This window comes from Bufo gargarizans, chromosome 10 (genome assembly GCF_014858855.1).
Source record: "Bufo gargarizans isolate SCDJY-AF-19 chromosome 10, ASM1485885v1, whole genome shotgun sequence".
NCBI classification, from domain to species: domain Eukaryota; kingdom Metazoa; phylum Chordata; class Amphibia; order Anura; family Bufonidae; genus Bufo; species Bufo gargarizans.
In genome coordinates, this window is record NC_058089.1 from 15309685 (window position 1) to 15333596 (window position 23912).

Here is a 23912-nt window from a genome sequence, read left to right on the forward strand (position 1 = left end):
TGGTTTGTTCTGTAGGCCCTTTAAAAAAAAAAATATATATATAATATCTATATAAGTCCCATATGCACTGGGAGCATACAGTAAAGAGATGCAGACCTTACAGGGGTTCTCCGGGCTATAGAGATGAATGACCCCTCCTAGGAAGGGCATCAACATCAGATCGGTGGGGGTCTGCCTCCCAGCACCCCACCAATCAGCTTACCAAGCACAGCGCCGTACACTGTATAGTGGCCATGCTTGGTATTGCAGCTCAGGCCTGATTGCATGGGACCGCCACTGGTCGTGCAGAGCTGGATACTATACGGTGAATGGAGCTCGAGGTAGACTGCTCCTATACAGTGTAGTGGCCACGCTGGGGTACTGCAGCCCAGTGAACGGGAGCTGATCTTTACAATGCCGGAAACTATACTGCTTCCCCTTTAACTGCCTCCGGACCGCCTAACGCAGGATCGCGGTCCGGAGGCGGCTCACTCAGGCACAGTTATGCATATATGCGTCATCTCGCGAGACGCAAGACTTCCTGTGAACGCGTTCACAGTATCGGAAGGTAGGAGAGTGGATCTACAGCCTGCAGCTTCGCAAGTGACCTCATCCGTACGTAAACGGGCTACGGATTTGAATATCGCCGATCGGAGCAGTGGCGAGTATGATTTTTTTTCATTAGGTACTACATGCTCTACAGGCTAATTTAAAAAGGGACTAAATTCTGGAAAACGAATTTTTAAGGCCTCATGCACACGGCCGTTGTTTTGGTCCGCATCCGAGCCGCGTGCTGTCCGCATCCGTTGCTCCGTTCCTTGTTCCGCAAAAAAAATAATATATAACCTGTCCTATTCTAGTCCGCGTTTTGCGGACAAGAATAGGCAGTTATATTAATGGCTGTCCGTGCTGTTCCGCAAATTGCGGAACGCACATAGGCGCCATCCGTGTTTTGCGCATCCGCAATTTGCGGACCGCAAAAAACACACAACGGTTGTGTGCATGAGGCCTATTGGGTTCTATCCGCAAGATAGGCCGTCATCATCAGATTGGTCGCGGTCCGACGCATGGCATCTCTACCGATCAGCTGCTGTTTTACACCTTTTGCCACTTTTCAATAGTGGTACTTAAAGTGGGTGTGGCCTAGAGAAGGCGTGGCCTCCTGCTGCCCTACAGATTCAGTACATTATTTCTGTAGCGTCTCAACATTTTGAAGGGGTTTGTCTGGGATGAGACAACCCTGCTATGGTGACCTGGTCCATCTGGGTGTTAGGCTACTTTCACACTTGCGGCAGTGTGATCCGGCGGGCAGTTCCTGTGACGGAACTCTATGCCGGAAAAGAAAAACGCAAGTGTGAAAGTAGCCTTACCAGTTGCCTTATCACATTCTGATATTGACACCACTGATTGGATAGTATCAGACTATGGAGGCCCCCCCCTACAGATCGACCTTTAGGGCAGACTGCCGGCAATTCGATCGTAACTTCTAGTAGGAATAATAGAGTCATAAGAATAGTTATTACATGGGGGATGCTAGTAGTTATTAAAACAGTCATGTCAGGAGAGGCGATGCCCCCCCCCCCCCTTTAAGAGACCAGAGGGTATCCTAATGGGGAAAAAAAGTAATGAATAGGAGCGGCTAGCAGTTTTCTGTTTTTCCAAAACAATTCACAAAAAATGCGGGTAAGTTGTTGTGCGCTCCAGCAGCACGATGACAGAAGTATTACAGTCTCACATGTCGGTGGGGGGGGGTCCCGTTATGCTGCACCACAGGGGTCTGGGAATGTTCCTAAATCATCTCCTACGCGTTCCCGTAATGTCCTGACCTTGTGACAGGAGGCCTGGGAGCAGATGGAACCGCTAATAAATACTCAGGGGGGAGACAACTTTCTGACAGGAGGACTTTCTCCGGGACGATGATGATTTAGCAGCCCCATGTACCAGAGGTCAGGGGCAGGCAGGAGACCAGGAATGTGACCGGTTACTGAGGCAGCCATTTTGTTGGAGTCCATCACTTTAATCTTGTAGATCTGGTATAAGCGGTGAAAGGATCGGGCCTTACTTTTAAACATGTTGCTTGTTAAAATGGCTGCCTCCTTATGATGATGATAACACCAAGTACGGATGAAGGCACGGCATGCAACTCATGTACAAATCCACGGGGGTGGGTTACCTGTCCGCAGGGACGCAGGTCTTCTTATTTTTACGTACTTGTCTGATGTAAAGCGGAAGGAAAGAAGAAGAGGAAAGAGAAAGACAGTCACATGGATGACACAGGCCCTCGAGTCTCTTCATGTAATCACGCAGAGCTGCAGTAAAATTCCAATAATCCGGCAGTGACCGGGTAGCTGCCAGATTACCAAATGTTCGGAACTGTTGTATAGTCCTACGTACAAAACTTACTCATGGAAAGATTTTACGTGGAAGTCTATGCGGCGATTCCGAACGGTGGCCTGGCTCTCCAGCTGTGGTGAAACTACAACCCTCAGCAGGAGGCTAAAATGGTGGGAGTTTTAGAAAATCTGTGGCAATCTCCAGACTGGTTAGAGGATTCGCCCCTAGATTGGCCGCAGAAATGACGAACATATACGCTGTAGATTTAAAGGGGTTATCCAATATCATAAACTGCCCCCCCATGCGCCGGGCCCCTCACAGGGAGTATACTTACCCCGCTCTCCGCACCGCCGCTGCTGCTTCCCCCTGTGCACCGATGAAAACATCCGGAGCAGCCAATGGCAGGCGGGGACGGGGACAAGCCTCCCTTGCATCGCGGGTGACGGTGCGGGGACCAGGAGCGGCGCAGGGAGCGGGGACCCAGGTGAGTATATTCCCTGTGAGGGGCAGTTCATGATACTGGATAACCCCTTTAAGGGGAATGTATAGCCTATATTTTTTTTGACTAATTAAAAGCAGATGGTAAAACTTATTCCTTTTTTTTTTCTAATCTATTATTGTTTTCTGAATGTACGGTAGATTTTTAAAATTAAATTCTCATTGAGTCTTGCGGGCGTGCTCTGTGATGCGTTCACTGTACGGGGGGGCGGGGGGTATATAACCTGTGAGGTCATCACCTATTTGTGAATGATGGATCCTGTTTTATCTATCCATCTGCTTGTTATCGGTCATTGTAATCCTGTGTGTGATGATAATGATATGACTGCTACAGAACAGAAGTGTCGGACTGTCGCAAAGATTTTTGTAGAACATTCTTCCGCGCTGATATTTTTCCAGAGCAGGTGAATGGGGTAGAAAATATTCTACTCGCATGCATTGCCGTTTTCTGATTATGTCATGAATTAAGTGTAAAAATCTGGATCATTACAAAATCAATAAAAAGATTATGTCCGGCCAATGGTTCCTACCTGTGCCAAATAAAAAATGTAAAAAATTAAAATCCCACTCATTCCTCTGCAGTCCTTCCGTTCCCGAGCCACTGCCCCAATCCTGACTGCTTCCGGTCCCCACTGGATTCGGTCCAGTGATTGCCGCTTCTAGGGACTGCTAGTAATGTGCCGCTCTAGCGCCTGTGACCGCTGAGGCCAGTGAATGGCTGCAGTGGTCACAGAACCAAAGCGCTTCCGGTCTGGCGAAGAAAGGAACAAGGGAAGTAGTATGGGAACGGCAGACAGGTGACTGGGGCTTTTTTTTTAATTGAGCCCAGTTTCCGACCATTGTGGTTGTCAGCTCCTAGACTGGACAGCGCCTTTAAGGGTTGAAGACGGTTTCAGCATAGACGGAGAGCCAGGGGTTGCAAATACAAGATGTTAAAGGATGACCTATCCTCCGGACTTTCGGGACCCCCACAGATCAGTGGTTTGAGAAGGCGCCGTTGCTCGCAATAGCACAGCACCGTACACTGTATAGCGGCTGTGCTTGGTATGGCAGCCCCAGTCCTATTCACTTCTATGGGGCTGAGCTGCACTTAGGCCACGTCGGATCAGTGGCGGTCGTCTCTCCCGATTGAATGGCGGTCAAGCAGGCGCGCTGCTGCCCCATTCAAACTCTACGAGACTGATGAAGATAGCCAAGAGCTGTACTCGGCTGTCCCATAGAGAGTCCCAACAGAAGAGAACAACTCAGCTTTCTTTGCAGGCACCGCCACAGAGGAAAGGCTGTCAATCATTGAACAGGACCGCACACTGGACTCCTGAGCAGAGAAAGAGCAGACATTTTAATGCATAAATTACAAGTTTTGCTGAATCTTTTTAACCTTTTCCCACAAAGCTTGATATCAATCTTCTCAGCTCCTCCTGCTTTATACCATTGCTGCCTGCGGGTCAGAAAGCAACGCGGCGGTTTCCCTTTAAGAGAACGTGCGCCGTAGATGCGCATAAATAATTCACTCTAAATGGCGAACGTTCTGAGACATTACAGCACATTTTGCCTCTTTTGCTGAATACACAAATGGAGACAAAGCGTTTATGGCAATTTATGTTCCAGGCGAACTTTTTCTGTATAATTTAAAAAATGGAAAATAAAGCTGACGTGCACCATTATAACCCGGCTTATATTTGTGCAGAGTGCGGCTATAAAGAGGAGATGCCGTCTCGTCCTGGAACATCTTTTCTTAAAACGCTGTCCTGCACCATGCCTCGGCTATTTCTCCGGGAGCTATACGAATTCATTGACTGCTGAGCATTGCCGTTCTCCTTCATGTCGACTCGAGCATCTCTACACACTCCAATCACATCCAAATAGCAAGGGGGTGGTAACACCCAGACGATTCATATATTTCCAGAGGGGATAACAGAGTAAGGGCTCGTTCACACGACCGTGCCGTGTTTTGTGGTCCGCAAATTGCGGATTCGCAAAACGCGGATGCTGCCCATGTGCCTTCCACAATTTGCAGAACGGAAAAGGAGGCCCATTATAGAAATGCCTATTCTTGTCCGCAAACAATGTTTGCGGGCCCACGGAACGGAGCAACGGATGCGGACAGCACACGGAGTGCTGTCCGCATCTTTTGCCCCCCATTGAAGTGAATGGGTCCGCACACGAGCCGCAAAAAATGCGTCTCGGATGCGGACCAAAACCACGGTCGCGTGAACAAGCCCTAACAGAGTTTTAAGAAAAAGGGCTCGGACTGTTATTCCAAGGGGAATCCAGGTAAGGTAAAACCTCTCTAGAAGAGACCACAACAGACATGTCAGGAGAGGAGAGCTCACAGGAACCATCATCTGCTCTGCTGCATTGTGGGAGTTGTAGTGCTTAGCACGGGTGAATAATACAATAACCCCATGCGGAAAGGCAGCACTTTCCCCACACATTAACAATAATGGATCTCAGCTAAGCGGTTTGATGTTTTTGAGCAGAGTGCTGACAGAATCCAAGTGGCTGCAAGCAGAAATTTGAATGCAGGTTTGGCTGTGACAGGAGTACAAGACGCAGCGATAGTGTGAATAGTGTAGATTAAATGTTATAGACACTATAGTTTTTTGCTTCCTAAACAACTTTCATTACAAATTTACTGCCATTTAGCCAATGTAGAGTCTGTGGAACACCTGTACATAGCCGACTGTGCTGCTGGTTGTATCAGCTCACTGCTCTGTCCATCCATACTCTGCAAGGGGAAGAGATCACACAGGCAGTGTATATAGAGAGAGGAGAGCACCCACAGCATACTCTGCAGGGGGAGAGATCACACAGGCAGTGTATATAGAGAGAGGAGAGCACCCACAGCATACTCTGCAGGGGGAGAGATCACACAGGCAGTGTATATAGAGAGAGGAGAGCACCCACAGCATACTCTGCAAGGGGAAGAGATCACACAGGCAGTGTATATAGAGAGAGGAGAGCACCCACAGCATACTCTGCAGGGGGAGAGATCACACAGGCAGTGTATATAGAGAGAGGAGAGCACCCACAGCATACTCTGCAAGGGAAGAGATCACACAGGCAGTGTATATAGAGAGAGGAGAGCACCCACATTATACTCTGCAGGGGGAGAGATCACACAGGCAGTGTATATAGAGAGAGGAGAGCACCCACAGCATACTCTGCAGGGGGAGAGATCACACAGGCAGTGTATATAGAGAGAGGAGAGCACCCACAGCATACTCTGCAGGGGGAGAGATCACACAGGCAGTGTATATAGAGAGAGGAGAGCACCCACAGCATACTCTGCAGGGGGAGAGATCACACAGGCAGTGTATATAGAGAGAGGAGAGCACCCACAGCATACTCTGCAAGGGAAGAGATCACACAGGCAGTGTATATAGAGAGAGGAGAGCACCCACAGCATACTCTGCAAGGGAAGAGATCACACAGGCAGTGTATATAGAGAGAGGAGAGCACCCACAGCATACTCTGCAGGGGGAGAGATCACACAGGCAGTGTATATAGAGAGAGGAGAGCACCCACAGCATACTCTGCAGGGGGAGAGATCACACAGGCAGTGTATATAGAGAGAGGAGAGCACCCACAGCATACTCTGCAGGGGGTGAGATCACACAGGCAGTGTATATAGAGAGAGGAGAGCACCCACAGCATACTCTGCAGGGGGTGAGATCACACAGGCAGTGTATATAGAGAGAGGAGAGCACCCACAGCATACTCTGCAGGGGGAGAGATCACACAGGCAGTGTATACAGAGAGAGGAGAGCACCCACAGCATACTCTGCAGGGGAAGAGATCACACAGACAGTGTATATAGAGAGAGGAGAGCACCTACAGCATACTCTGCAGGGGGAGAGATCACACAGGCAGTGTATATAGAGAGAGGAGAGCACCCATAGCATACTCTGCAGGGGAAGAGATCACACAGGCAGTGTATATAGAGAGAGGAGAGCACCTACAGCATACTCTGCAGGGGGAGAGATCACACAGACAGTGTATATAGAGAGAGGAGAGCACCCATAGCATACTCTGCAGGGGGAGAGATCACACAGGCAGTGTATATAGAGAGAGGAGAGCACCCACAGCATACTCTGCAAGGGAAGAGATCACACAGGCAGTGTATATAGAGAGAGGAGAGCACCCACAGCATACTCTGCAGGGGGAGAGATCACACAGGCAGTGTATATAGAGAGAGGAGAGCACCCACAGCATACTCTGCAGGGGGAGAGATCACACAGGCAGTGTATATAGAGAGAGGAGAGCACCCACAGCATACTCTGCAAGGGAAGAGATCACACAGGCAGTGTATATAGAGAGAGGAGAGCACCCACAGCATACTCTGCAGGGGGAGAGATCACACAGGCAGTGTATATAGAGAGAGGAGAGCACCCACAGCATACTCTGCAAGGGAAGAGATCACACAGGCAGTGTATATAGAGAGAGGAGAGCACCCACAGCATACTCTGCAGGGGGTGAGATCACACAGGCAGTGTATATAGAGAGAGGAGAGCACCCACAGCATACTCTGCAGGGGGAGAGATCACACAGGCAGTGTATATAGAGAGAGGAGAGCACCTACAGCATACTCTGCAGGGGGAGAGATCACACAGGCAGTGTATATAGAGAGAGGAGAGCACCCACAGCATACTCTGCAAGGGGAGATATCACACAGGCAGTGTATATAGAGAGAGGAGAGCACCCACAGCATACTCTGCAGGGGGAGAGATCACACAGGCAGTGTATATAGAGAGAGGAGAGCACCCACAGCATACTCTGCAGGGGGAGAGATCACACAGGCAGTGTATATAGAGAGAGGAGAGCACCCACAGCATACTCTGCAGGGGGAGAGATCACACAGGCAGTGTATATAGAGAGAGGAGAGCACCCACAGCATACTCTGCAGGGGGAGAGATCACACAGGCAGTGTATATAGAGAGAGGAGAGCACCCACAGCATACTCTGCAGGGGGAGAGATCACACAGGCAGTGTATATAGAGAGAGGAGAGCACCCACAGCATACTCTGCAGGGGAAGAGATCACACAGGCAGTGTATATAGAGAGAGGAGAGCACCCACAGCATACTCTGCAGGGGGAGAGATCACACAGGCAGTGTATATAGAGAGAGGAGAGCACCCACAGCATACTCTGCAGGGGGAGAGATCACACAGGCAGTGTATATAGAGAGAGGAGAGCACCCACAGCATACTCTGCAGGGGAGAGATCACACAGGCAGTGTATATAGAGAGAGGAGAGCACCCATAGCATACTCTGCAGGGGGAGAGATCACACAGGCAGTGTATATAGAGAGAGGAGAGCACCCATAGCATACTCTGCAGGGGGAGAGATCACACAGGCAGTGTATATAGAGAGAGGAGAGCACCTACAGCATACTCTGCAGGGGGAGAGATCACACAGGCAGTGTATATAGAGAGAGGAGAGCACCTACAGCATACTCTGCAGGGGGAGAGATCACACAGGCAGTGTATATAGAGAGAGGAGAGCACCCACATCATACTCTGCAGGGGGAGAGATCACACAGGCAGTGTATATAGAGAGAGGAGAGCACCCACAGCATACTCTGCAGGTGGAGAGATCACACAGGCAGTGTATATAGAGAGAGGAGAGCACCCACAGCATACTCTGCAGGGGGAGAGATCACACAGGCAGTGTATATAGAGAGAGGAGAGCACCCACAGCATACTCTGCAGGGGGAGAGATCACACAGGCAGTGTATATAGAGAGAGGAGAGCACCCACAGCATACTCTGCAGGGGGAGAGATCACACAGGCAGTGTATATAGAGAGAGGAGAGCACCTACAGCATACTCTGCAGGGGGAGAGATCACACAGGCAGTGTATATAGAGAGAGGAGAGCACCCACATCATACTCTGCAGGGGAGAGATCACACAGGCAGTGTATATAGAGAGAGGAGAGCACCCACAGCATACTCTGCAGGTGGAGAGATCACACAGGCAGTGTATATAGAGAGAGGAGAGCACCCACAGCATACTCTGCAGGGGGAGAGATCACACAGGCAGTGTATATAGAGAGAGGAGAGCACCCACAGCATATTCTGCAGGGGGAGAGATCACACAGGCAGTGTATATAGAGAGAGGAGAGCACCCACAGCATACTCTGCAGGGGGAGAGATCACACAGGCATTGTATATAGAAAGAGGAGAGCACCCACAGCATTCTCTGCAGGGGGAGAGATCACACAGGCAGTGTATATAGAGAGAGGAGAGCACCTACAGCATACTCTGCAGGGGGAGAGATCACACAGGCAGTGTATATAGAGAGAGGAGAGCACCCACAGCATTCTCTGCAGGGGGAGAGATCACACAGGCAGTGTATATAGAGAGAGGAGAGCACCTACAGCATACTCTGCAGGGGGAGAGATCACACAGGCAGTGTATATAGAGAGAGGAGAGCACCCACATCATACTCTGCAGGGGGAGAGATCACACAGGCAGTGTATATAGAGAGAGGAGAGCACCCACAGCATACTCTGCAGGGGGAGAGATCACACAGGCAGTGTATATAGCGAGAGGAGAGCACCCACACCATACTCTGCAGGGGGAGAGATCACATAGGCAGTGTATATAGAGAGAGGAGAGCACCCACATCATACTCTGCAGGGGGAGAGATCACACAGGCATTGTATATAGAGAGAGGAGAGCACCTACAGCATACTCTGCACGGGGAGAGATCACACAGGCAGTGTATATAGAGAGAGGAGAGCACCCACAGCATACTCTGCAGGGGGAGACATCACACAGGCAGTGTATATAGAGAGAGGAGAGCACCCACAGCATACTCTGCAGGTGGAGAGATCACACAGGCAGTGTATATAGAGAGAGGAGAGCACCCACAGCATACTCTGCAGGGGGAGAGATCACACAGGCAGTGTATATAGAGAGAGGAGAGCACCCACAGCATACTCTGCAGGGGGAGACATCACACAGGCAGTGTATATAGAGAGAGGAGAGCACCCACAGCATACTCTGCAGGGGAGAGATCACACAGGCAGTGTATATAGAGAGAGGAGAGCACCCACAGCATACTCTGCAAGGGGAGAGATCACACAGGCATTGTATGCAGAGAGAGGAGAGCACCCACAACATACTCTGCAGGGGGAGAGATCACACAGGCAGTGTATATAGAGAGAGGAGAGCACCCACAGCATACTCTGCAGGGGGAGAGATCACACAGGCAGTGTATATAGAGAGAGGAGAGCACCCACAGCATACTCTGCAGGGGGAGAGATCACACAGGCAGTGTATATAGAGAGAGGAGAGCACCTACAGCATACTCTGCAGGGGGAGAGATCACACAGGCAGTGTATATAGAGAGAGGAGAGCACCCACAGCATACTCTGCAGGTGGAGAGATCACACAGGCAGTGTATATAGAGAGAGGAGAGCACCCACAGCATACTCTGCAGGGGGAGAGATCACACAGGCAGTGTATATAGAGAGAGGAGAGCACCCACAGCATACTCTGCAGGGGGAGAGATCACACAGGCAGTGTATATAGAGAGAGGAGAGCACCCACAGCATACTCTGCAGGGGGAGAGATCACACAGGCAGTGTATATAGAGAGAGGAGAGCACCCACAGCATACTCTGCAGGGGGAGAGATCACACAGGCAGTGTATATAGAGAGAAGAGCACCCACAGCATACTCTGCAGGTGGAGAGATCACACAGGCAGTGTATATAGAGAGAGGAGAGCACCCACAGCATACTCTGCAGGGGGAGAGATCACACAGGCAGTGTCTATAGAGAGAGGAGAGCACCCACAGCATACTCTGCAGGTGGAGAGATCACACAGGCAGTGTATATAGAGAGAGGAGAGCACCCACAGCATACTCTGCAGGGGGAGGGATCACACAGGCAGTGTATATAGAGAGAGAGCACCCACAGCATACTCTGCAGGGGGAGAGATCACACAGGCAGTGTATATAGAGAGAGGAGAGCACCCACAGCATACTCTGCAGGGGGAGAGATCACACAGGCAGTGTATATAGAGAGAGGAGAGCACCCACAGCATACTCTGCAGGGGGAGAGATCACACAGGCAGTGTATATAGAGAGAGGAGAGCACCCACAGCATACTCTGCAGGGGGAGAGATCACACAGGCAGTGTACAGAGAGATGAGAGAACTTACAGTATACCGTTCAGGTGGAGGGATGACACAGACAGTGTATAAAGAGAGAGGAGAGCACCCACAGCATACTCTGCAGGGGGAGAGATCACACAGGCAGTGTATATAGAGAGAGGAGAGCACCCACAGCATACTCTGCAGGGGGAGAGATCACACAGGCAGTGTACAGAGAGATGAGAGAACTTACAGTATACCGTTCAGGTGGAGGGATGACACAGACAGTGTATAAAGAGAGGAGAGCACCCACAGCGTACTCTGCAGGGGGAGGGATGGGAAATCAGAGACTCCTTAGCATCACTGCCTTTCAGTACAAGGGAGAGGAGATCCCTCATGAGCTTCTTAAGAGGAAAATTAGTTTAGGCTTGAAGCAGTCTTGATAAATAAGGGCTAGTGAAGAGAGCAGCATCCTGGACACACACATCAGGCATGTATTACTGGGACGGACACTAGGAGGGGGGCTTAAAATAAATTAAGGAATGGTGACGGCAAAAATATTGTTTTCCAAGTCAAGGGTGTCCCCTGTCTTTAAATGCAGAGCTTTATGTTCTTCTCTCCACATCTCTAGATCATGACTTTGTGATCTCACAACCAGCACTGGGCTGCACTGAACCAATCTGATATTACTGGCAGCCCCCAGATGACAATTTTTTTGTGTAAATGTTAATTTTCCAAGACACAACTACTCGCTATGCTCTGGTCTGGAGAGAATAGGTTTTTCCGCAGAACTTTCCTTATTTGGTGTCCCTGTGCTGCCATCGAGGAAAATTATTTGTGAAGGGAGCCGTCTAGGAAGTATCTTTCAGGCTTTGCCGATCATAAAATAGCAGGCCGCATAAGGGATTTAGATAAAATGATAAAAGGGGAGATTAGAACAGCTTTGACTAAGGAAAGTCTAAGACAGCTGTCAATGTGACTCTACATATTATATATACATCTTCTAAGTTCATTCACAGGACTCCAGGCTTTGGATAAGCAATGAGATGTGCAGTTCAGAGACAAGGATGCAGTACCGCCCTTGGCCAGCAGAGGTAGCAAAGGCATATGCTAACTATTTCCAACTTCAAGGAATTGAGACTCCTGAGCTGGCTCCATATATACAAATGGAAAATCTTATATGTAATATATACAATCGATCAGTCCGTGCAGGTAACAAATTCAACCGGACAGCATATTGAAAAGCACTCATTGATATAAAACCAGAAAAAACCAGGACAGGAGAGAGATTTCCTTCTGCTGCTGATGTATTTAATATACAGAGTATGGTCTAGACTGGGAAACGTCATAAGGCTGTGTGGGATCAAACTAAGATTTTTGTAGCAGTTTTTGCAACATTGTGGCAGATGCAGTGGTTTTGACTCAATCTTGTGACAAAACATTACTTGACCACAAAATCTCGGCTGTAAGAAGAGAGCAGAATGCTGATTTCTGCTCTGGCACTTGCCTTATCAAACTGTATGGGACTGATATCAGGAGTCACGCACTGTACTGATAATCAATGCAATAATTCTGCTCATATCCGAGAGGCAGGTCCTGGATTTCTCCCTTGTACCTTATGGATGCCATAAGAAATGGAGAGTGCCTTATTTGCAACTTTCTAAATGAGATTTTTCATGCTAGGACGATAAATAGAGTAGTCGGAACAGACACAGCCAATACACATGCAAATGGAAAGCAGGACCCCAATAAAGGTGCCCAATACTTGAGACAAAGCTGAAAATACAGAACCTGGGACAAAAAAACGGAAGATGATGTAAAAATGGTTGAATATCTTAAAGTGGTTTTCCAGGACTTAAATAGTGATGAGAGTAGATCACCAGTATCTGATTGGTGAGGGTCCGGCTCCCTGCACCCCAGCCGATCAGCTTTTAATGGGTAGCTCCAGCGTCTGTGGCGGAACTATACCGCTCCATTCACTGTGTAGGAGACGGCGCTGGTAACTGCAACGTTGATCAGCTGCTAAAAAGGGCTGCGGCGCTTGAACGAGCACTGCGGCCTCTTCCTAGGCCAGTGATGTCATATTTACCGGTCACATGGCCTTTGCGCGGCTCTGTCCCATTCAAGTACATAAGAGTGAGCTGTAATTCCAAGTACAGACACTATACACTACTCACAAGGGATATTTGGCTTGCGAGTGAAATTTCAGGATGAACCTAAAATGCCCTCTAATCTTTACAGGTAAACTTAAAGGGGTTATCCCATCATAATGATCACTGTTAAATCTGTTAATGATTTGACAGTGATCATTTTTGTAAATATACTTTATTAACAAATCCCCACCGATTAGGATAAAATTCATACCCACTTACCTGATTGTTGTGACTCGGTCTCCCCTGGTTACGACCACTGCTCTTCTCCAAAAGCCGGAAGGTCGCGCTTGCCCAGAAGACGACTCCTTTTCTCCCAGCCGGTCCGCTCGCTGTTCTGAACGCGCACGCTGCCGCGCATGCGCGACAGTGACTTCTTCCCGGCCAGAATAGTACAGAGCTGCGAACGCGCACGCCGGCTCTGTAGGAATAAGTCACCATTGCGCATGCGCGGCGGCGTGCGCATTCAGTCCAGCGCGCGGCACGGCCGGGAGAAGACTTCAATCAAGATGAAGCCCGCCCCCAGCCAGAATCCAGGAAGTGAACGCGCGGTGGCAGCAGGTAAGTATAAAAACGCTAAGTGGGATAACCCCTTTAATGTGACCTTCTCTAAACTTCTGAAGGCACATGTCCAACGGTTCAATGTTTCAGTACTTTTTGCACAACTTGCTGTTCTCTAACAAGGAGCTTAACGGCAAAATTTACAACAGGTGTTTAATCCATGAATTGCCCAATACATTTCCTGGTTCAATTAGAATTGATATTTAAACAGTCCTCCTCATCATGCTGTTCACATTTTGACATCATGAGACCAGTGGTGTGCCTAGGGTGTTTGGCACCTGGGGCGTACCCCCTCACAGTAGTATTGCCCTCATTGTACAACCTTCACAGTAGTTTTGTACAGCTGTGTGCCCCCTCACAGTAATTATGCCCACATTGTGCCCCCTCACAGTAGTTATGCCCTCTCTGTGCCCCTTTCACAGTTGTAATGCCCTCTTTGTTCCCCCTTTACAGTAATAATCCCCATTGTTCCCCCTTCACAGTAATAATCCCCATTGTTCCCCCTTCACAGTAATAATCCCCATAGTGTCCCCTTCATAGTAATAATCCCCATTGTGTCCAAGTCATAGTAATACTCCCCATTGTCACCCTTCATAGTAATAATGTCCATTGTGCCACCTTCACAGTAATAATGCCCATTGTGCCCCCTTCACAGTAATAATGCCCATTGTGCCCCCTTAATAGTAGTAATGCCCACTGTGCTAGTAATGCCCTCTGTGCCCCTTCCATAGTAGAAATCCCCATTGTGCCCCCTTTACAGTAATAATGCCCACTGTGCCCCCTTCATTGTAGTAATGCCCTCTGGCTCTGTGCTCCCTCCATAGTAGAAATGCCTATTGTGCCCCCTTCATATTAGTAATGCCCTCTGTGCCCCCTCCATAGTAATAAAGTCCTCTGTGCCCCCTCTGTATTTAAAAAAAAACAACAACAACACAGTAACTATTCACCTTGTCCCGTTCCTGAAGCTCACACTCAGATACCTCTCTTCCCTGCAGGCACAGATCGCTCTGCAGCACGGTGTGGGCAGAGCTTATGCAGATTTCTGGGCGGCAGGCTCCGCCCACACAGGTCAGCAGTGCAATAAGTCTTCCTGCTTCACCATTCAAAACGCCGCTGGGGAGTTGATCGGTGAGTGACAGGAACGCAGCTCCCAGCACTCCAACAATGAGCGCTTCCATCTGTATTGATGGAAGCGCTCATTGCTTCTGGCACCCCCCTGAGAGCCGGCACCCGGGGCGGACTGCTACCCCCTTAGTACGCCACTGCATGAGACCAAGACGACATCTAACAATTGATGAACAGTACCTCACCATTGCGAGGCTTCAAGCAGGATGTTTTCACACGGAAGTGGTCACTGAGCTTAGAGCGTCACAGAGTGTCATTAGGAGGTTGTATCAGAGATACAGAAGAGTCACAGAAAGGCAGAGGAGTGGACATCCTTTGGCCACATCTCACACTGACGACCTCTTCATTGTGAACAATGCCTTGCGGAACCGGATGATGAATGCCACACAACTCCAGGCACATTTAAGGGAGGTGAGAGGCACCCAAGTGTCACGTCAGACCATTTTGAAACTGTTTACATCAGCTTGGTCTGCGTGGTAGACGACCTGCAAGAGTACTTGACCACAGACGTCATAGTCTTGCATGGGCCAGGGAGCATCTACAATGGACGAGGGACTGGTGGGCCTCAGTGCTGTTCACTGATGAAAGTCTATTAACACTGATCAGTTAATAGACTTTAAACGGTTAATTGATAGGGGTGCCGTGAATCAGACCATCACCAATCAGACATGACCTATCCTAAGGAGCGCCACTGATCAGATATTGAATGACCTATTCTGAGAACCCATAACAATCAGATATTGATGACCTATCCTAATGAGCTATCCATAGAACCTCCAATGATCAGATATTATTGATGACCTATCCTGAGGAACAGGCAATCAATATTTAATTATTGGGAAACTCCTTTCAGCTGGCTATGCCGCATTAGATGAAAGGTGACTGAACCCACCAATTTCAGCAAGACCGGCCCGCCGTCTGATGTGTATAAGCTGTCCCGATTCTCCCCCAACAGCAAATGTCAGGAGGGAAAAGAAAGATCAGGGGAGCTGGACATTGACGTCTCATCCTCAGTTCTCGCAGGAGGTAATCTGTTACCCGTCCTGACATTTTTGCAAGAAAAATTGAAAAATGTCCCTAATTGTGCACAAGTGACAATAAATGGCCTCATTCTGGTTGAGGGCAAAGGCAATGAAGAAATCTAAGGCTGGATGATGTCACTGCCATGCTTACTCTGAGATGTAAACTGATTTTACAGTAAATTAGGCATGTACTGTACCCTGAAATGTACTTGAAGGAGGACTAGCCACAGTTGTGACAATACATGTGCCTTATGATTTGGGAGGCAGAGCTCATCACGGACTCTCGTCACATCCATCATATTGACAGGAGTTACCACAGATCCTACGTTCAATATTAATTTAACTGCCACTTGCAGCCTCCACTAGGTGGCGCTTACCGCATACAGATTTCAATATCTCTCATTGAACTTAAAAATATGTTTGGCAAGTTCTAGCCAGAGTTTTATCACAAGAACCTGGCCCCTTTAAGTACGGAATGATATTAGGGGGGCGCTAGTGTACTTGCTGAACGACACCCTGGTTCCCCTTGAGGTAGAGCACACCATTTGTAGATTAGTAACCCTCTCCCCCAGAGTCACAAGAATTATTGATGCAGACGCGACTCTTTCAGGCATATATCTTGGGTATCCTTTAAATAAAAAGAAAACCTCTTTTATAAAGTAGCCGCCAGGATGTTCAGCCGATCACCCTGGCTCCCGCCCGCGCATCAGATGATTTCGTCGGTGGAAGCCACCACCTGCTAGGCATTTCCCCTGTATTGGCATCCTTGTAAAACAAGGACAGCTGGAGTCTTACAGAGCAGCTCATAGTCCCACCATAAGAACTTATCCTTCATCCACAGGAGAGGGGATAAGTATCTGACCAGTGGGGGTCCCAGCTGTCAGACTCCCATGATCCTGAGTATGTGATACTAGAGACCCTGTAGTGAATTGGGCGGTGGTCACGCATGCACAATGTCGATTAATTCAACCTTATGGGACTCCCATAGACAGTTGTGTGCTGTACTCCGCTTCTCTACATAAGTTCCATAGACCGCTGCTCCATTCACTCCTCAAACTCATTTTCTTGATGGGTGGGGGTCCCAGTGGTCAGACCACCACCCATCAGTTAGTGGAAAATCCCTTAAAGTAAATTCCATACAGTTCTCTCAGAACTGGTGTTGCATAGGGCTCATTCAGACGAACGTAAGAGCTCCGTGCCGGTGTTGCGGACCACAATGCACAGGCACCAGCCATGTGAATCCCGTATCGCGGGGAAGGACCCACTGACTTGAATGGGTCAGCGATCCGAAAAATACAGGCAAAAGAAAGGACATGTCCTATCTTTTGCTGTGCGGAAGCCCAGACCTAAGAGCCCACAGAGGGTTTCCGCTTCGTGCATCGCCGCTAAACACAGGACATGTCCTGTCTTTTGCGGATCACAGACCCATTCAAGTCAATGGGCTCGCATCCGCAGCATGGAGTGCACAATGCCAATGTCCGTATTTTGCAGACCTGCCGCTTGCGGTCTGCAATGTGGGCACGGAGCCCTTAGGTTCTTCTGAATGAGCCCTTGGCGGAAATTAAGAAGGAAGTTGAACTTACGACACTCTTTTTCATCGCTCTTGTCAAAGCAGTCGGGTGACCCATCACACTGCCAGCTACCAGGAATACAGTCCCCGCTGCTGCACATGAAGTTCCCGGGGGAGTTACATCTTGTACTGTTGCTTCCAGGTATCAGTTGTCCTTCTGCAAGACAATGGAGAAGACAAAGGCATCAGGCAAATGTGTCATTAGAGAGTAGAAGAGTGGGGAGAATAACGAAGATCAGATTTGCAGTTACAACTGAATTTTGAACCTGGGTTTAAAGGGGTTGTTCCAACTAATATGAAAACATGGGCAACCCCTGTAAACTGCCTAAAACATAGGTTAGCAATAGCAACCCTTCGGCACTCCAGCTATTGTGAAACTACAAATCCCAGCATAAAAAAAAAATGGCTGCAGCAGCAACCTGTGCACAGGATTCCACAGCTGCAGCCAAGAAGGTGACGTCAGCAGTGGGAGGACCGAAGTGCAGCGCTCGATAAAACAGCTGAGGAAAAAAGGTGAGCATCCATCCATTTCTTATTTTAGGTCATTTACAGGGGTTGCCCGAGTTTTTATATAACTAGGCACCCGTGTCACTTCGGATCCCTGCACGGCCGCAGCTGCATCTCCCTTTTGCAGCCAATAGCAGACTGTGAAGGTGAGCAGCCTCCCTAGCATGTTTTGATCCGCGTGACGGGGAGATGCAGCAGCGGCGGTGCAGGGATCTGGAGTGACGCGGGTGTCGGGGCAAGTATGATCTATAGGATGGGCCCAGACATTGAGGAGGGCATTTTTAGAATTAGATAACCCCTGTAAGGGCCCTATAAGACCACATGATTTTCAGGCCACTTTTTGGAAACGAGCATACATAGGACTGGACAGTGTAATCGAGCAGCCAATCATCTGATGAATGCGCAAACGCTCCTCTGTCAGCTATGGGGCATCTTTTATCAATACAAAGGATACCCGATTATCGTCTTTAGTCCAAAAAGGAGTGGAATGACTGCTATCCTCAGCAGAAGCAGATACGGCAGCAATAAGATTCACTCTGTATGTTAGATAACACCTTCTGAATCCTAACCACTGAGGCCCGTGCCTTTATCACACCCTCCACGAGACTCCATTGCTCATTATTATACGTTGTTAACATATCTTCCTGTCAGTTCTGGTGACCCGACAACCCGCGGTGGAATTCACGGATTTGCTGCGGGGCTCGTCCCAGATGGCAGCATGCGCCTGGTTCAGCACCGAGCTCTCCAATTTATGTTCTCAGAGCGCCAAGAAAACGTAGAACGGAAAAATCTACAACGAACGCGAGGCAAAATCTATATGTGGACTTGTTGCGGATTTTGCAGCAGGTTTCCCTCTCTGTGCGTTGCTAAGGGGTATAATCCATAGTGGAAACGCACAGCACGACTAAAATCCACTCCGCAAATAACTTTTTGACGTAGATTTTTATTTTTTTTCCCCCACAGTGTGTGGATAAGATTTTGTACAGTCTGCACGGTATCAACTCTGCGAGAATAGACCCGTGGGGCGGATATGCTGCTCATTTCCAATGTGGAACTGCAGCGAAGTGGATGAGATTTCACAAAAACTCATCCACACACTGCTGCATGACCACAGGACAATTTATGCTGTGGATATCCACTGTGGATTTCACCCTTTGCAACGCCTAGGGTGAAATCTGTGGCAAATCTGTGATTCAGATTTTACCTGCGGACTCTGCGCTGCAAAATATGTTCCGTGGGAACTTACATTTAGGAACCTAAACCGGGGCTCGTCCCCGGTGGCAGCTGGGATTTTACCCCTTTGCAGCGCACGGAGGGAAACCCGCTGCAAAATCCGCAACAAGTCCACATATAGATTTTGCCTCGCGTTCGTTGTAGATTTTTCCGAAGCAATTTACGTTCCGTCTTCTTAGCCATCATGTCCTGGCCGGTATAATGCAAAGTAGTTGACTTTGAATGTCTTTGATCTTCGTTTTCTTGGCGCTCTGAGAACAACATAAATTGGAGAGCTCGGTGCTGAACCAGGCGCAAGCTGCCATCTGGGACGAGCCCAGGTCCAGGTTTAGGTTCCTAATTGTAAGTTCCCACGGAACATATTTTGCAGCGCAGAGTCCGCAGGTAAAATCTGAATTACAGATTTGCCACAGATTTCACCCTAGGCGTTGCAAAGGGTGAAATCCACAGTGGATATCCAAAGCATAAATTGTCCTGTGGTTAATTTTCACTGTGGATGAGTTTTTGTGAAATCTCATCCACTTTGCTGCAGTTCCACGTTGGAAATCAGCACCCTCAGGTACTTCAGATGCTGTGAAACTACAACTCCCAGCATGCTCCATTCACTTCCAGGGGAGTTTCGAGAGCAACTGAAGAAGTGTACATGCTGGGAGTTGCAGTTTCGGGACACCCAGAGTGTTGACGTTTGCTGACCCCTGTCCTAGACTATGGTACCTGCTGTGCAACAACATATGCCACAATGGTAAGTACCACGGAGATCCTCGCCATACCTTGTCCAATCTAACCAGAAAGAAGATTAGATTGATCGACGCGTTCGGACTTCTTGTCGAGGAGTTAAATAAATGCTAAAAAGTTGGAACTAAATTCTTCTTGATCTATAAGATGAAAATGGTTTCCGTACAACCCAACTGTAGCAATCACAATCTGCTTTATTATGGACGGCAGTGTTCACGAAATGAGGCAGAAAAGGAGGGCCACTACTATTCCCGCTGCGATCATTGATGACATCAGTAAAGCACGTTCCAGCTGTATACTTCCACCAGTTTTGCTGTGACAGTCACTGTCCCTACTACAAAGTTCCCCGAGGCTTTTACCTACTTTTCCCAGTGAAGAGGAGCTATGCCATCGGGCAGATACACAGCTCCTTGTAAGTAGGTCGAGTTATGTAAACTTGGATCGCTGGGAGCTGCTGGCATCTTCTGACGTAAACGTCCGCGATACCCGCTAAGCTGCCAAGCGTAGACTGGTGTAGGAGACAGACAGGAGACACGGACTGCATCCGTTTCCGCCAGATCCAATTGTATTAAATCAAAACTGAACAAACTGGATCCGGTATGAAAATCATTGTAAGTCAATGGGTGCAAGCAAAAAAACGGACCTTACACCACTTACATTGATTTTCATGCTTTCAAGCCGCACCTTGCAGTGGTTTTGTGTCTGGTCGCAAAAACACAACGGAATGCATCCTGATCGGTTTTGTCCCCATTGACAATGAATTGGGACAAAACTGATCAGTTTTGAGATCATCTGCCGGATCTCAAAACCAGAACGCCACAACGCAAGTGTGAAATAGGCCTTACTAATATGCTGATATAGAGCGCCACATGCTTGTCGTGGTCACGCATGAAGGAGCTGGTGGACGAAGTTCTTGTACGTGGACAGACCAAAAACTGTAGCTCATGGTTTTACCATTAGTTTATGAAGCCTTTCAAGTACCATATACAGGAGATCAAGTACAGATGTAGATATGGATCACATTATAAGATGCTGCATAGGGTATACGCTCCACTAAAGGGAAATACGCAGGAAACAAAATCCCAAGAATAAAAATGAACCTTTCTATTGCAGTGTCTTGTAACTCACAATTACCGTACTTTTCACCCTATAAGACACACTTTTTTCCCTCCCAAAGTGGGAGGAAAATGTCAGTGTGTCTTATGGGACGAATACCATCTTCCATTACAGAAGCACTCATTAGCACAGGAGGACTGGGAAGCGGGGAATGCAGCGCTCCCCAGTCTTCCTCGGCCGCTCGCTGTGCTGTGCTGCGCACGTTGCGAGGGTCACAGCACGGCAGGAAGACTAGGAAAAGCGCTGGATGTTAGGAACGGCAGTGGCAGTCTGAAGCAGGAGAGGTGAGTTGATTTATTTATTTTTCCTCTGCTCTGAGGTCTGATTAACATGGAGGTCTGATGTGAGATCCGACTGGGGGACTTATTAACATGGAAGTTGATTGAGGTCTGATTGGGGGTCTGATCTGAGGTCTGAATAAGGGCCTTAACATTGGGGGTCTAGGTCTGATTGGGGGTCTGTTCTGAGGCCTGAATAACATTGGGGGTCTGATTTGGGCTCTGATGAAAACTATTTTTTTCTGATTTTCCTCCTCTAAAACCTAAGGCAGGTGCGTCTTATAGGGCGAAAAATACAGTATACACACCAGGCAGACATTACAGGTCAAAAATTAATTTATTCATGCTTTAAAAAGCAAGTGCATACTTATTTTTTTACTAGATACCAGGCCAACACAATAAGATTGGCGGCCCGACACCCCAGTAGTGCTGCTGTTACAAGATCCGTCCACTGCACAATGGGGGTGCAGGGTGTCGGACCCCTACAGATCTCATATTGATGGTGTATTCTGAAGATAGGTCATCAATCCTAAAACCTTGGGCAACCCTTTTAAGTGAATAGGAGCAGAGCTGCAATATCCAGTAGCATACTAACCATGGAAGCAGACCAAGCGACTGCTATGGGGCCCAGGGGCAGCTCAGGACTGGACCACTCCACTTCTTCTGTCACCACGAGACTCCATTGCTCATTATTATACATTGCTAACATATCTTCCTGTCAGTTCTCGTGACCCGACAACCCGCGGTGGAATTCACGGATTTGCTGCGGGGCTCGTCCCAGATGGCAGCTTGCGCCTGGTTCAGCACCGAACTCTCCAATTTATGGAGCGCCAAGAAAACGGGGATCAAAGACATTCAAAGTCAACTACTTTGCATTATACCAGCCAGGACATGATGGCTAAGAAGACACGCCACGGGACGTAAATTGCTTCGGAAAAATCTACAACGAACGCGAGGCAAAATCTATATGTGGACTTGTTGCGGATTTTGCAGCAGGTTTCCCTCTGTTCGCTGCAAAGGGGTAAAATCCATAGTGGAAACGCACAGCACGACTAAAATCCACTTCGCAAATAACTTTCCGACGCAGATTATTTTTTTTCCCCACAGTGTGTGGATGAGATTTTGTACAATCTGCACTGTATCAACTCTGCGAGAATAGACCCGTGGGGCGGATATGCTGCAGCAAAGTGGATGAGATTTCACGAAAATCTTCTTGTAACAGAATAACGCCGCTCGTAATTCTAGTGCACGTGTTTGGAGCGTTTCTACGATACACTTGTACTCTGTACGCTTCACAAATGTGCATCGTAGGTCATGCTTGTAAGATATCATCTGTTCTGAATAAGTTACCATTAACGGTTCTGGTCGGTTGCTGTTGCCGGTTTCTTCCATTAAATGAATGCAGCTTCTCTTGGCCTGTTGTGCTTGATTTGCTTCCAGGATTTCTGAAACCACAGGGTGAGATGTTGGGCAGGGATCCAGCCTGAAAGACTATCATCCTAAAGATTTATATTTCCTCACGGGGCAAGGCAACGTTTCAGGTCACTTGACTCCCTCCTTGTAAATTGCACTTCAATCCTCAATGATGTCAGCGATCATCAATAAAGTAAAAGGCTCTTATAACTGAAGACAAGGCTCTGTAATGGCAGTCTCTGCTGTATACAGACACCTGGGTTATTCGAGATTAAAAAATGTCCCCCGTATGCCCGGGCCCTTCACGCTGAATCTACTTACCTGGCTCCTCTCTCCCTGCGCCACTCCTGGTCCCCGCACCGTCGCTGCTGCTTCTCCCCGGGCACGGATTAAAACCGTGTGAGGAGCCCGGGCATATGGGGGACACTTTTTTGTCTCGGATAACCCCTTTAAAAAGGAACCTGCCACCTGGTTTGGGGGCCATAGAATCATGTTGGGTTTAGGGTCCCAATCCTTGCCTATAGCCAAACTATCCCTCTAACGGAAAGTAAATTAAATTCAAACATAGCAGGGGAAGAGTCCAGGACTCTTCTCCAGCAGCCCTAGCCGCATGAACACTGAACTGAAAGATGATGCACCGTGCATGTGCTTGATCTGCAGTGCTTGTGCAGTGAAGGGGAGGTGTAACATCCTTGGTTTCATCAGCAACGTGCACATGTGCCTGATGCCACTGGAGAAGAGTCCTGGACTCTTCTCACAGTAAGTTGGAAATTCATGTACTTTCTTCTGCAGGGGCAGGTTTAGAACCCCAAGTCCCAGCAGCAGAACAGCACGCTGGTGATTTAGCGGCCCCAAAACAGATGACAGGTTCCCTTTAAATACTCTACACTCGATAGAGTTGTGCATGTTAAGGCCACAGGGTCACACGCAAGCACAATTCTGTAAACTGTTAACCAGAGGTCATGGACCTTAGCTCTCTTCCAAAAGGAAGAAAGCTACTACATACCAGCCAAACCAAAGACACCCAACTGTTTTGGGGATCCTGCCCTTCGTCAATACAAAGTAGGGTACTGGTTGGCTGGATGAGCTCTGGGGTACCGGTTCTCACTGAAGAGATCCACCAGTGTTTGGAGACTCTCTCAGGCTGATTGCTGAAGTCAACGTACAGATGAGGGGCTGGAACCAGACACCAGAGGTCTACCAATGGAGAGGACCAATGGCTAGGAATCTTCTCACAACGGTGCCTAGCAGCTTTGGATCCCGGACCACCAGTCTGACCCCAAACAAAGGGT

The 23912-nt window shown here is 48.5% G+C and overlaps 1 protein-coding gene across 1 annotated transcript in view; it reads right to left on the minus strand.

Moving 5' to 3' along the window:
- LDLRAD3 (low density lipoprotein receptor class A domain containing 3) overlaps window positions 1–23912 on the minus strand; it is a 127530-nt gene that overhangs the window by 76314 nt on the left and 27304 nt on the right. The window contains exon 2 of the mRNA XM_044270124.1: window positions 17352–17495. Within this exon, the coding sequence (XP_044126059.1) occupies window positions 17352–17495 (144 nt within the window). The remainder of the gene's footprint in view (window positions 1–17351; window positions 17496–23912) is intronic.